This window comes from Carettochelys insculpta, chromosome 9 (genome assembly GCF_033958435.1).
Source record: "Carettochelys insculpta isolate YL-2023 chromosome 9, ASM3395843v1, whole genome shotgun sequence".
Lineage (NCBI taxonomy): Eukaryota > Metazoa > Chordata > Testudines > Carettochelyidae > Carettochelys > Carettochelys insculpta.
Window position 1 is genome coordinate 46,728,290 of NC_134145.1, and position 12,427 is coordinate 46,740,716.

At 42.2% G+C, this 12,427-nt stretch overlaps 1 protein-coding gene across 3 annotated transcripts in view; it reads left to right on the top strand.

The window, feature by feature from the left end:
- Positions 1-12,427, top strand: part of DENND1B (DENN domain containing 1B) — a 297,081-nt gene that overhangs the window by 186,161 nt on the left and 98,493 nt on the right. For all 3 annotated transcript variants that reach the window (XM_075002439.1, XM_075002440.1, XM_075002441.1), the window contains one exon: positions 4,422-4,522. In XM_075002439.1, coding sequence (XP_074858540.1) covers positions 4,422-4,522 — 101 coding nt within the window. The remainder of the gene's footprint in view (positions 1-4,421; positions 4,523-12,427) is intronic.

Here is a 12,427-nt window from a genome sequence, read left to right on the forward strand (position 1 = left end):
TAGTAAAAACCAGTGATAAAGCTTCACAGAATCACAGAATCATAGGGCTGGAAGGGACCTCAGGAGGTCATCTAGTCCAGCCCCCTGCTTCAAGCAGGATCAACCCATACTAAGTCATGCCAGCCAGGACCTTGTCCAGCTGGGACTTAAAAACCTCAAGGGATGGAGAATCCACCACCTCTCTAGGCAACGCATTCCAATGCTTCACCACCCGCCTGGTGAAGAAGTTTTTCCTAACATCTAACCTACAACTTTCCCTCTTCAACTTCTGACCCTTACTCCTTGTTCTGCCATCTGACACCACTGAGAACAATTTCTCACCCTCCTCTTTAGAGCTCCCCTTCAGAAAGTTGAAGGCTGCTATTAAATCACCTCTAAGTCTTCTCTTCTGTAAACTAAACAAGCCCAAATCCCTCAGCCTATCCTCATAGGTCTTGTGCTCCAGACCCTTAATCATTTTTGTTGCCCTTTGCTGAACCTGCTCTAGCAAATCCACATCCTTTTTATACTGGGGGGCCCAAAACTGGACACAATATTCCAGATGTGGCCTCACCAGTGCCGAATAAAGAGGAATAACTACTTCCCTAGATCTGCTCGAAATGCTCCTCCTAATGCACCCCAGTATGCTGCTAGCTTTCTTGGCTACAAGGGCACAATGTTTACTCATATCCAGCCTTTCATCCACCATACCCCTAGGTCCCTTTCCATCGTACTGCTGCTAAGCCAGTTGGTCCCCAGCCTGTAACAATGTTTGGGATTCTTCCGCCCCAGGTGCAGGACTCTACACTTCTCCTTATTGAACCGCATCAGATTTCTTTTGGCCCAGTCCTCCAATTTATCCAGGTCCCTCTGGATTCTCTATCTACCTCTCCCCCTAGTTTTGTGTCATCTGCAAACTTGCTGGGGGTGCAACCCAGTCCCTCATCCAGGTCATTAATAAAGATGTTGAATAACACTGGCCCCAGAACCGAGTCTTGCGGCACTCCACTTGAAACAGACCGCTATCCAGATATTGAGCCATTGACCACTATCCGTTGGGCCCGACCATCAAGCCAGCTTTCTATCCATCTTATAGTCCAAGGATCCAATCCATATTTCCTTAACTTATGGACAAGAATGTTGCAGGAAACCGTATCAAAAACCTTGCTGAAGTCAAGGTATATCACGTCCACAGAGCTTGTTACCTCGTCATAGAAGCTGATCAGATTGGTGAGGCACGACTTCAAATATCTTGGCCAAGTCTAATTATTCATTTTCTAGATTGCTTTTGTAATGAGCATGGACCAAAACATCATGCATGCTTTTCAGTTTTTTGCTAAGCTTGTGGGCATGTATCTTTTGCGTGTGTGTGCATGTAACTATAAACTAGACAGTTTTAGAATACTGGATAACACAAATTCATTAACTAGATAAAAAGATCTTTGTAGGAAAAACCCTTTATCTAAATTTTGGGATTGTTTGAAGTAGCATTTTGCTTTCTTTCAGTCTGCGATTGAAATGCCTGTAACAGCAATTTTTATGTGGGCGGTTTGACTTAAAGTACAAAATACAACATAGTAAATATTTTAATCTGTGAATCCACATCTGTTTTATATAAAATACTTAAATATAGTATAGAATGTCTTGAATACCTTGAAGAATATAAATTAAAGTTTATTTAAGTATATTAATTAGAGCTGTCCTAGATAAAACCAATAGGAAATATTAAATGCAAGAGAAAAAGGAAGAGTCTTAATTTGCCAAAAGATAAATTTCTAATAGTTTTTGTAAGCAGTAACTATTAAATTGGACATTAATGCCAAAACAGCACAACTGTAGTTGTTTGACGTAAAGCTGAGAAACAAAATGTTAATCTAAAATTAACAGTTTAAATATGGAATTATGATATACTTGGCTTCTTGTAGTATAGCTGTCAAGCTTGGGCAGTTCGTTGGTCAATAGTGACATGCTGTGTGTCAGTGAACAGACTCTCTTGATACAGTAACCTGCAGTTCACACATTACTGAAGCTCCAACTGTCGAACATTCAAGTCCCTTGGTATTACTGCAGTTTGCAGACTCTCCTGACTGGCTCATGTTTCATTCTTTGGCAATTTGCCCTAATGATATCCCTCAGGAGCTTTCAGACCCTCTTTTTTTTCTATATTTAATCATATTATATTAATCTGAGCGATGAGCAAACTGTGCTGCACAAAGTGAAATTGTGATTTCTGCCCACATGCCCTTATAATTATTTTACCATTTTTATTATAAAAGTGTATATAGAACAATTGTTCTATAATCTGTATAAACAAGCATAACTGTCCACGATGCCCAATGTGATAAAGCTTTAATTTCTGCTTTGTTTCATGAAGAAATTTCCCATATAAAACCCATACCATTTCATCTCTGTTCTGACAGAATTCATATTTTTCATCTCTTTCATTTTCTACAGTAGTGTTCATGCTTAATAAAGACCAGTATTAATTAAGTCGATATTGGATAATCACTTTATTGATGACCGAATAAAGCATTATAACCATCTTTTTTTCTTCTCCAATAAAAAGGTGGCTTCCTTCTGTCTGTGTTGTTACCATAGATCATGACCAGAGTATCTGTGGCAAATCAAGTGTGAGAGTATGCAACTGTAGCCCCAGCAGTGGAAATAAAGATATAAAATTTTGAATTGTATCATATGGCTGGGTTTCTGAAATCCTGTGCATAAGAGAGGTTTTTCCCCCTGTCCCCCATTTTTTTTTTTTTTTTTTTTTTTACTCCATCATAACATCTGAGAACTACAGTCCAGTGAGATTGTATTCCTGATGGTGTCTCATGTTCTGGATCTGGGCTATCTCTGTTAGGAAACAGTGTTGAGATTTTCTACCTATTTTATGCAATTTTCTACCCCTTTTACCTACTAGTAAAATCAACCAGATTCAGTTCAGTTTTTTTCTCCTTCCATGATGGGTGGGATATGTATGGTAGAGCAAATCCAGATTTTGTTTTTTCATGTGGTATTGCTCACAATAATGTGTAGAGAGAAGTTCTTCAGTTAAGGATCTATGTCATACAGCCCACAAGACAGAATCTCATGAGTGATGAAGCAAACTGGACTATTCAGACCATGATGAGTAGAGATAAATATCTCATTACAGGAGACTAAGGAGATAACTTGCCTCAAACAAGAGGTTGTTCACATATTGTTCAGGACAGCATTTATTTTCAACTTTTGTCCTGTCCCTAACCATATGTTTTTGGGAGGTGTTATTTGAAAAGGCTTCTCTGATATAGTTTGGAATATCTTGGTTTATTGGATTCTTTTTTGCTGTTTAGAGATGAGGATAGCAAAAGACAAAGAAGAATTTAGTTGAACGCCGAGGAATATGGTTTTAAAATTACTTATGCTCCTTCTATCATGAATGGACTATAATTCACCTCAGGCTGCGATTTTATCTCGTAGAGTAGATTCAGCCTGAGTCCCAGATGTTCATGATACGGCCCACTGACACGAATTCTAGCACCCAGGACAGTACAGTCAATGGGCCCCCAGCCCCCTCCCTTGGACAGCCACAAGCCACCCTCTGCCCAGGGAAACCCCACTGTCACCCCTCAATCAGAGGACTTCCAGTTTGGTCGCAACTCTATCCCCTGCCTCCCTACCCCCTGCTACACCCAACCATCCTGCACAGCTCTACCCTCCCTCCCAAGCATTCCTGAGCTTACCATAGCTGCTTCCCTTTTCTGCCCCTCTGACCCACATTTGCCCCCTTCAGTGGTCCTGTGCCCTCTGCTTGACTTCTCTCTCCTAGCTGTCACTGCCTACCTCTGCCCCCACCACTCTGCTCTTTTTCCTTCCCAGCCCAGTTCCTCTGCCCCATTTGGACCTTGGTTCCTCGCAGTCCCTTGCTCAGTTCTACCCCAGAGCTCATCTCCCTTCATCTCTTCCTGTCCTGGCTTCCCCATTCTGTTCCCAGCCCAGTTCTTCCTGCCTTGCTCACTCACGTGGTGACAATCACTGAGGACCCCTCCCTGCCCTGCAGCTATTTCGATGTAGCGTGCACGTGTAGACGTAGCCTAATAGATCACACTAGGTGATCCCTCCTGTCTCTTCTGGCCTTAAATTCTATGTGCCTGTGTGCCTAGAGGTGATGATGGTTTATAATACTTTTCTGTAATGGTCTTTGTTGGATTTAGTGTGTGGGTGCTGGGTGGCGTTGGTGGCCTGTGTGATATGTAGGAGGTCAGGTTAGGTTAGGTTATCTTGATCTCTTTTCTGGCCCTAAACTTTGACATTTTGACAATTGAAAATAATGTTAAGAATGCTACATTTAAACATTTTTTCATGCAATTGAGACTTTAAAGACACAAGCATTTCTTTTTTAATTTTGTACTTTGTGTTAATTATTTTTGTTGTCAATTCTGTGTATATATTTTTATTTTTAGTTAACTGCTTGTGTTCATGGGTCAGCTGCATTGTTATATCCAATGTATTGGCAACACATATACATCCCAGTGCTTCCTCCACACCTGCTGGACTACTGCTGGTAAGATAGCTAATATCTTATGTTCATTTCTGAGATAGTCATGGTAATGCCTAGCTTAATCATGAAAACATGAATAAATTATGTGAATGAATATGCTAATAATGATGCATGCCCCCAATTCAGCATTTAAGCAGGAACAGAGATGAACTTAAGCATGTGCTTAAGTGCTTTCCTGTATTATGACCTTAAACTGTAATATGAAGTCAGGGGTCAGCAACCCCCAGCACGGGTGCCAAGGTTGGTATGCAAGCCAATTTTCATCAGTATGTGAGGCATGTGCTCAGTCCTGCCCCTCCTCCCTAATGAAGCTGGGAGTTTGATCAAAGCCATGCCGCTTGTGAATTAACAAAAGACCAGCTAATGCTACCAACCACTACCTAAATGCTGAAGTTCTGCGTCTTAACTTATTAATAAAGCAGTTGTAAGTAGGACTGTTAGTGACTTTAAAAGTATCACCAGCACTCAGAGCGTACAAAAAGGTCAAAAGGTCAAATTTCAGCACTCCACTTTGGAAAGGTTGCTGACCCCTGTATTTAGTAATAACAATATAACATTTGGAAACAGGTTACAAAAGCTGTTTATATTTTCCCAGTAGAGAATGCATACAGTAATTTTAATGAGAGTCTAATGGATTTCATTTATGTGAAGTTGTTTTAATTTTATTTAAATATGTTTTTTGGAATTGTAGGCTAAAAATTTGGTTTGAGAGCAAAAATATTGGACATAGAGTTATTAACTATATGTCATTTTTAATATTTGCATTCCATTAGAATTGTTTGAAGCCCAGTCAACATCTCAACACCCTCCAGAAGTCCCCCAAGTAACTTTTAGCCTGTTTTTGGGTATCCCATTATCTTTGGGGGGGGGCAGAATTTTTGTCATCAGATACTGCTGTTAAAGAATTATATCAATCTGCTCTTTACTAATAACATATTAATGGCAAATTAGAACTGAAAATTGTGCTCTTGGTTTCTGTGGTCGCTTTTCACACCCGTTCAACAGAAAATGTCTGCAGTTATACATACTTAGTGGCCATGAAGTATTAGGATTGTCAAGGTATTCTCAGATGTAATTTATCATTCAAAATGACTGGGGCTTTAAGACGTAGGAATAGAAGTGATTTATTATTCACTAATTTGTATTACCATAGTACATACTGATGCAACTAAAACACAGGCCCCTTTTGGTTAGTCACCACACATATTCATATCAAGAATTGGTACGTGCACAAAGGAGCATGTATTTGAAATCATCAATTCAGAAAAGAATGGAAGAAAGAATTATTGTGCCCATTTTACAGATACGGAACTGTATCCCAGAGATGTAGAGTAACTTGTCCAACATCAGGTATGAAGTATATAATAGAGCCAGAAATAGAACCCAGGCCTGCTGAGTGCTTTAACAACAACTGCCTTTTTTGTTTTTGGTTAATGTTTCCACACAGTTGAAATGAAGTATATATGTTTGGTAGGCTGCTGGATTTTCTATGGAACATTATGGCTGGGTCTACACTTGCCCCCAGCTTCAAAGGGGCATGATAATCAGGGTGATGGGAGATTATTAATGAAGTGCTGCAGTGAATATGCAGTACTTCATTAGGCTAATTTTCCCCTGCGGCAACTTCAAACTATCAAATTTGAGGAGTAAAGGCACTTCAAAGTAGCTACACCCATATGCCAGCACTTTGAAACTTGATACTTCGAAGTTGCTGTGGAGGAGAATTAGCCTAATGAAGTGCTGCATATTCACCGTAGCACTCCATTAATGATCTCCCATCACCCTGGTTACCATGCCCCTTTCCAAGTTGGGGCCAAGTGTAGACGAGCCCTATGAGTATTGGTGTTTGTTTCACTGGTTTTTGTTCAGTTCACCAGTATCTTCTTGGTGTCCAGAGAAGTTCTAAATATATTTACTTAAGACTTCTTGGTAACCTTTTCTTGAACAGATGGTTAATCTTTGTGGTTTGTTTTTTCTCTCCATGGTAGCATCTTTATTTATAAATGCTTTTTTATCTTTTATTTTCTTTCAAAGCACACCCAAGCCGTTCATTTGAAATGATACATTTCTTTTGAAGAAATCACATTCCTGTCTGCATTTGCTCAATGCCTAGAGGGAAAGCATCAAAACAGTGATGTAGCGTGGACACAGTTCTTTTAGTTTTTGTGTCATTTGAACTTAACATCAAAACTCCCAACTCTTTTCCAGTTCCATCCATCTCTGTTCTTTTCAGAAAGACCACAGATTTCTGAATTTGAATCCACCATTTTCTTCACCTGGTACCCAAGGATATTTATCTTGTATCACAGACTTTTTATTTCTCACCCTCTGTAGCGGAGGGTCCTGCTGTCGTATTAATAGCTGAGATTCTAAGTCTTAGCGACATTGACCCAACATTTGATTCACTCACTAAAGAAGGAAGAAGTTTCTAAATTGTAAGACTTGTTTATATAATTTTATGTTTTTCTTTAGTACTATAGAAGAAAAACGTACGTTGCAAGATAAAAGTCACAAAAACACAGTATGGTAGGGGAAATTACGACAGCAATTATAATTCAATTTTTTTTACTCAGCTTGTTGCATATGTATTTTTTTCCTATTTGAGCATTTCCAAATTGGGGCTGTATTCTTTTCAGGCAGATTGCACTGTTACAAAAAGAGCTATTTCTCCTTCCATAGGTACTTGGCTCTGATTACCAAAATAAATAATTTCCCCTTAGGTGAGTAATATGACCCAGTGGTAAGGAACACTGATTAGATTTTAGACCATGCTGAATGAATTCAGTGCCTAACTATAATGAGAGCAATTTAAAGGAGCTGCCACGATTCAAAATGAGTACAATTACCTTTGTAGACTTTTTTCATTAGTCATCATGTTGTGATTGTGTTGACATTAAAATTTTATTTTTACAGCATTATCATTGTTTTTTTTTATCTTGTGATGTCTTATCAGAACCATAGATTGCACTAATATTATTTAACTTGGACATTATTATGATATCTCTCATAGACTTATTCAGATTGTCACAACATTACTGTAACATGAAACTTAATTCAAGAAACTGAGGTATTAGCTGCTTGTCACAAAACTTGTTTGACCGGAGAGGTTTGGCTGTTTTAAAATATTAGTTGGGAAGAGAACACATCAAGACACAGATTATCCAACAAATTCTTGAAATGCTTTGGACACAATTTTTATTTCATAAGGTGGAGAAAGCAACTCTGTGGGGAAGCTGTTTTAGAGTTGATTTTAACAAATAGGGAGAAACTGGTTGAAACTTTGAAAGTGTCAAGCAGCTTGGGTGAAAGTGTCCATGAAATGATAGAGGTTGTGAATCTAAGGCATGGTAGAAGGGAGAACAGCAAAATAAAGACAGCGGCTTTCTAGAAGGCAGACTTCAATAAACTCAGAGCTAGCAGGTAAGGTCCCATGAAAAGCAAGACTACAAGGAAAAACAGTTGAAGACAGAAGTTTTTCAAAGCGACATTGCTATGGGCACAAGAACAAACTATTCCTCTGCATAGGAAAGATAGGAAGTGTCGCAAGAGACCAATTTGGCATAATCAAGAGATCTTGAATGACCTAAAAATAAAAATGGATTTGCATAAGAAGTCCCTACTCCTCGACATATGTCCACTTTGCTTCTGCATATACCTGGCCAAGTGGTGTTGCCTGACGACTCAGGCCTGCCACGAGTCCTGGCACGGCCGCCCAAGCCATCGCTCTTCTGACTCGTGGTGCTGGATGCCTTTGTGGCCTTCTTCGCCATCTCCTTCAATGACGGCCCATTCTCCATCCAGGGCCTCCTCTGCAGGCTCCTCCGATTTCGGATCTTTGGCACGCTGCCTCTCATTCTGACACTTGGCACCATGCCTTACCTGTCCCAATTCCATCTCTTTGATGCTCATCTTCAAACTGCAGAGTCCAGTCAGTGCAGCTGGTGTGTCTACCTCTTTCAGTTCAGGGACATGGTCCCACACCCCTCACCAGTCTGGCTCTGCTCATAAAGACCCTCGTGGGTCAGATTCTCAGCCTCGATCTTTTGTGGTGCCAACAACCTCAACTCCTCAGTATTCCCACTCCTTGCATGGATCTCAGTCTCAACGCAGGTCTCCATCTTGGCGCCAATCCCATTCTCCACACCAAAATGCTTCTCAGCACTGATCTTGGCATGGATATTGCTCCCAGCACTGGACTACCTCTCGACGTTGCTCTTCAGCACTGGTGCAGTTCTCAGCACCCTTTATCCTGGTACTGCACTCACTTTCCTCACTCACTTCACAAGACTACATGCACTAAGCCAGTCATTGTCCACACTCCTTTGGTGGCTCCTACAGTGGCTCCTATGGGAACAGCTCCTCCTTGGCCCTCCTGTTCTCCTTCTCCAGCCTGGTTCCAGGGCTCTCTGCTGCCAGACTCTCAGGGGGTGGCAAAGTTGAGGAAGTAGTAGGGGATAGTACAGTTGAGGAAAGTAGAAACCTTGACAGCTCTGGCTTTCTGGTCCATTACGCTGAAGTCTCCAACATGAGGCATGTAGCCTCTCAGAAGCATACTAGCAAAGTTGAGGAAATAATAGAGGATAGTAAAGCTGAGGAAATATTGTCGAGAGTTTGTCATCTGGCACCTGTTCACCCCACTCAAGAATTATTTTGCCTGCAAATAGCAGGGATTCCCTTTCCTCTTGTGGTAAAGATGCACTAACTCAACTGTCTGCATGGAAGAGGGAAGGAGTTCCATAGGAAATCATCCCTCAAGCCACAGGCTTTGGGAAGGGAGAGTTTAGGAAACTTGCTTTAACCAAAGAACCTGTTGGGGTTACTTTTTAAAGAGGGACAGAAGACAACGCTCTTTAGAAAATATTGAATGCAGGGGAGGACAGAGGCAGATGTCTTGGACAGAGTTATGAACAGCCAGACACAAGAACAATTAGCAAAGTACAGACAGATGCAGTGCAAATCAGGGAACCTTTAAAAATAGCTTCATGAATGAGCAAACAGCCACATGAATCTGCTGCATTGCGCTGTTATGACTCTCCCCGCCCCCACTGATAAGTGTCTGACCTTTATGAAAGCACCTGCAACTGCACCCTACCCCATTTTAAGCAATAAATGGCACTGTCATTTTCAGAATGGTATTTTTTGTATGTAGGGGAAGAGGCTGTCCTTGACTCCCTGTTTGGTCGCTTCCCGCCTCCTCCCCCGCATTCTGCTTGCCTGCTTTCTGCCTCTTCCTTGCCCCCCCCGCCCCCATATTCTGGGCCCCCTACGAGGGGAGGCCAGGAAACGTGGTGAGGAGGCAGTATGATTGTGCATTCTGTGGCACTGGCAATCTGCAGTTCCAGCAGGGACAGCTTTAAAATGTAAAAGCCTCATGGTGGGGGGAGGAGCTAGCCTGCTAGCCACATTGTGGCTTGAGGGGGAGCAGCCCCATAAAATGTAGAGCGCACAAAACAAGTTTCTCAGCCTCTCCTGTAAGTCCCATGCAGGGGAAAAAAAAAAAAGCCTTAAGTGCTGAAACCCCACATGAGTCAGGACATGCAGGTGTTGGGAAACAGGGTCCACACAGCCCAGCAGCCACATGATGGTGGGGGAGGGGGATAGCCTGCCAGCCGCACAGCAGCAATCCCATAAAATGTAGAACTCACAAAACAAGTTCTGGACCTCTCCTGGTAAATCGTGTGCACAGAAGAAACCTTTTCAAGGACTGAAATCCTGTGCTGGTCAGGACATGCCGGTGTTGGGAAGCAGGATCCATACAGGCCCGACAGCTACATGGGGTAAGGGAGGAGGTTAGTTACATGGTGGTGGTGGGGCTTCATTTTCATCTGGTATGTGCTGAGCATCCCTAGTGTAACCTTTCTCCAGCATGCCCTGGGAAATATTCCCATGAATGTCTGTATTTCTTTTGCTGGTTCACAGTTTACTCAGCACTGATTCCTTTCCTCCCACCCCTCAGAAATGAGATCGTGGATCTCCTGATGGCTCTAGGCTGAGGCTCTTTTGCGACCTGGAGAACTCATGGCTAGATAAGATCGCTCCTGAGGTGTGCTCCTGAGGTCTGTTAGACATGCTGGTCAGAAAAAAAATGAATTCAAATTCCCAGGCTTCTTGTTACCTACTTCCTGTACATCTCGAGAGCAGCAGAGGTGAAAGCGGTCAGAACAGACACATTTGGGGAATTGTGGGATACCTCTGGAGGCCAATAAAATCAATTTAAAATAACATTGTTTCTACACTGGCAGTGATTCGACCTTTTAAATTTGAACTTGGCATTATGCCACCTGAGAAGGTTAGGGCAAGCAAGTTGACTTTAGTGCCCCTTAAAATCAACCTAATGGTATTTGCAGTGAAGACATTCACATTATAAAATTGGGTAAAATGCCTTAAAATCAACTTTATGCTGTAGTATAGACAAAGGCTAAATATACTTTAACTTCTCTTTTCTTTTTTTCTACTGTATGTGCCTTCCTCCTTTTGGTTAATGATAATTGTGTTAAGAATCTGGCATGCAAAATAGGAATTAAACTTTTCAGCCTTCTTGATGTCATCTGTTGTTAGCTCTAAATAGTGGAACATTTTCCTTCATCTTTCTCTTGCACCTAATGGATTTATAGACTCTCTTCTATTGCCTTTTTGGTCTCACGTTCTTCCCTACCCTTTCTGATTTTTGTCTGTACCTGAACATTTGGTTTTGTATTCATCTTTAGCAACTTTTACAAGTTTTCAATTTTGAATATTAGCATATTTAGATATTTCCATTAGGAGACCCTGTCTGCAAAGTTTCATTTCTTAAAGGTAAAAGATATAGTTCTTCAAGTAATGTCCCGATGGGTGCGCCACTCTTGTTGTCAGTGTGTCATTGCGCAGGCGCTCAGAGATAGCCGTGGTTTCCTGCACCTCCTTGTGCTCTCTGGAATGCATATGGCATAGACTTCAGTTCCTTCCCTACCATCCTCAGCTGCAGATGGAGCAGATGGGTTTCTGAGAAAGAGTCTTGAGTTTTTTAGTTAGCTTCGAGTTCTAGCTGAGTCATTCCCTACTTGAAGTTAGTTACCCTCGTTCTTCATTTTTGTAAGAAAAAAAAGAAAGAAAGAAAAATAGTTAGGGTAGTGTTAGATTAGAGTGCTGCATCACTGCTATGCCGGGCTTCCCAGGCTTAAAGCAGTGTGCCACATGCAAGGACGCCATGCCTGTTTTGGATGGCCATGCATCTTGCATAAAGTGCCTTGGCAAAGGCCACCAGACACAATCGTGCGTCCAATGCTCTAGCCTGATGGCCAGAACTCATAGGGACCAAGCCAACAGACTCAAGACAATTTTATAGGGAAAGACCCTACAACCAGTGGCTCTGGACAAGCAGACTGCCTAGAACAAGGCTAAGTGTGAGGACTCTAAGCAGCCCCCATCCTCTAAATGGTCTCCTGCTAAGGTGCTGGACCCTTTTTCTGCCCTTTCCTGGCCTCTGGTACTGTCTGTGCAGGCCATGCCAGGAAGGAGAACCACCTCAGGCTCTCCAGCACTGACCCTGCTGGCAAGATCCAAACAGGCACATTCCATGCCAAGACTCAAACATACCACATCAACATCCTAGGCACCAACAATTTTGGTGGCTCTGACAGCACCACTAAGGCCAAACGTAGCAGGCCAACAACAACACCAACAATGCTCGCGTGTAAGTAGTACCATTTGTGCTCTCCAGAACTGGTAACACTGCACAAAACCAGGCCAGACCTGCCTCCCCACTCATGAATGCAAGGGGATGCGGGTCAGCCTGGGCACAAGGACGGTGCCTCTGTCATGTCCTCCATGCTGAAACACTCAATGCCGAAGGGGCTGGTGCCGACATTGGCACTAACTGAACAAGAGCCCGGCGTGGCACCGCTCATCACCGAAGCCACCTGCTTCTGT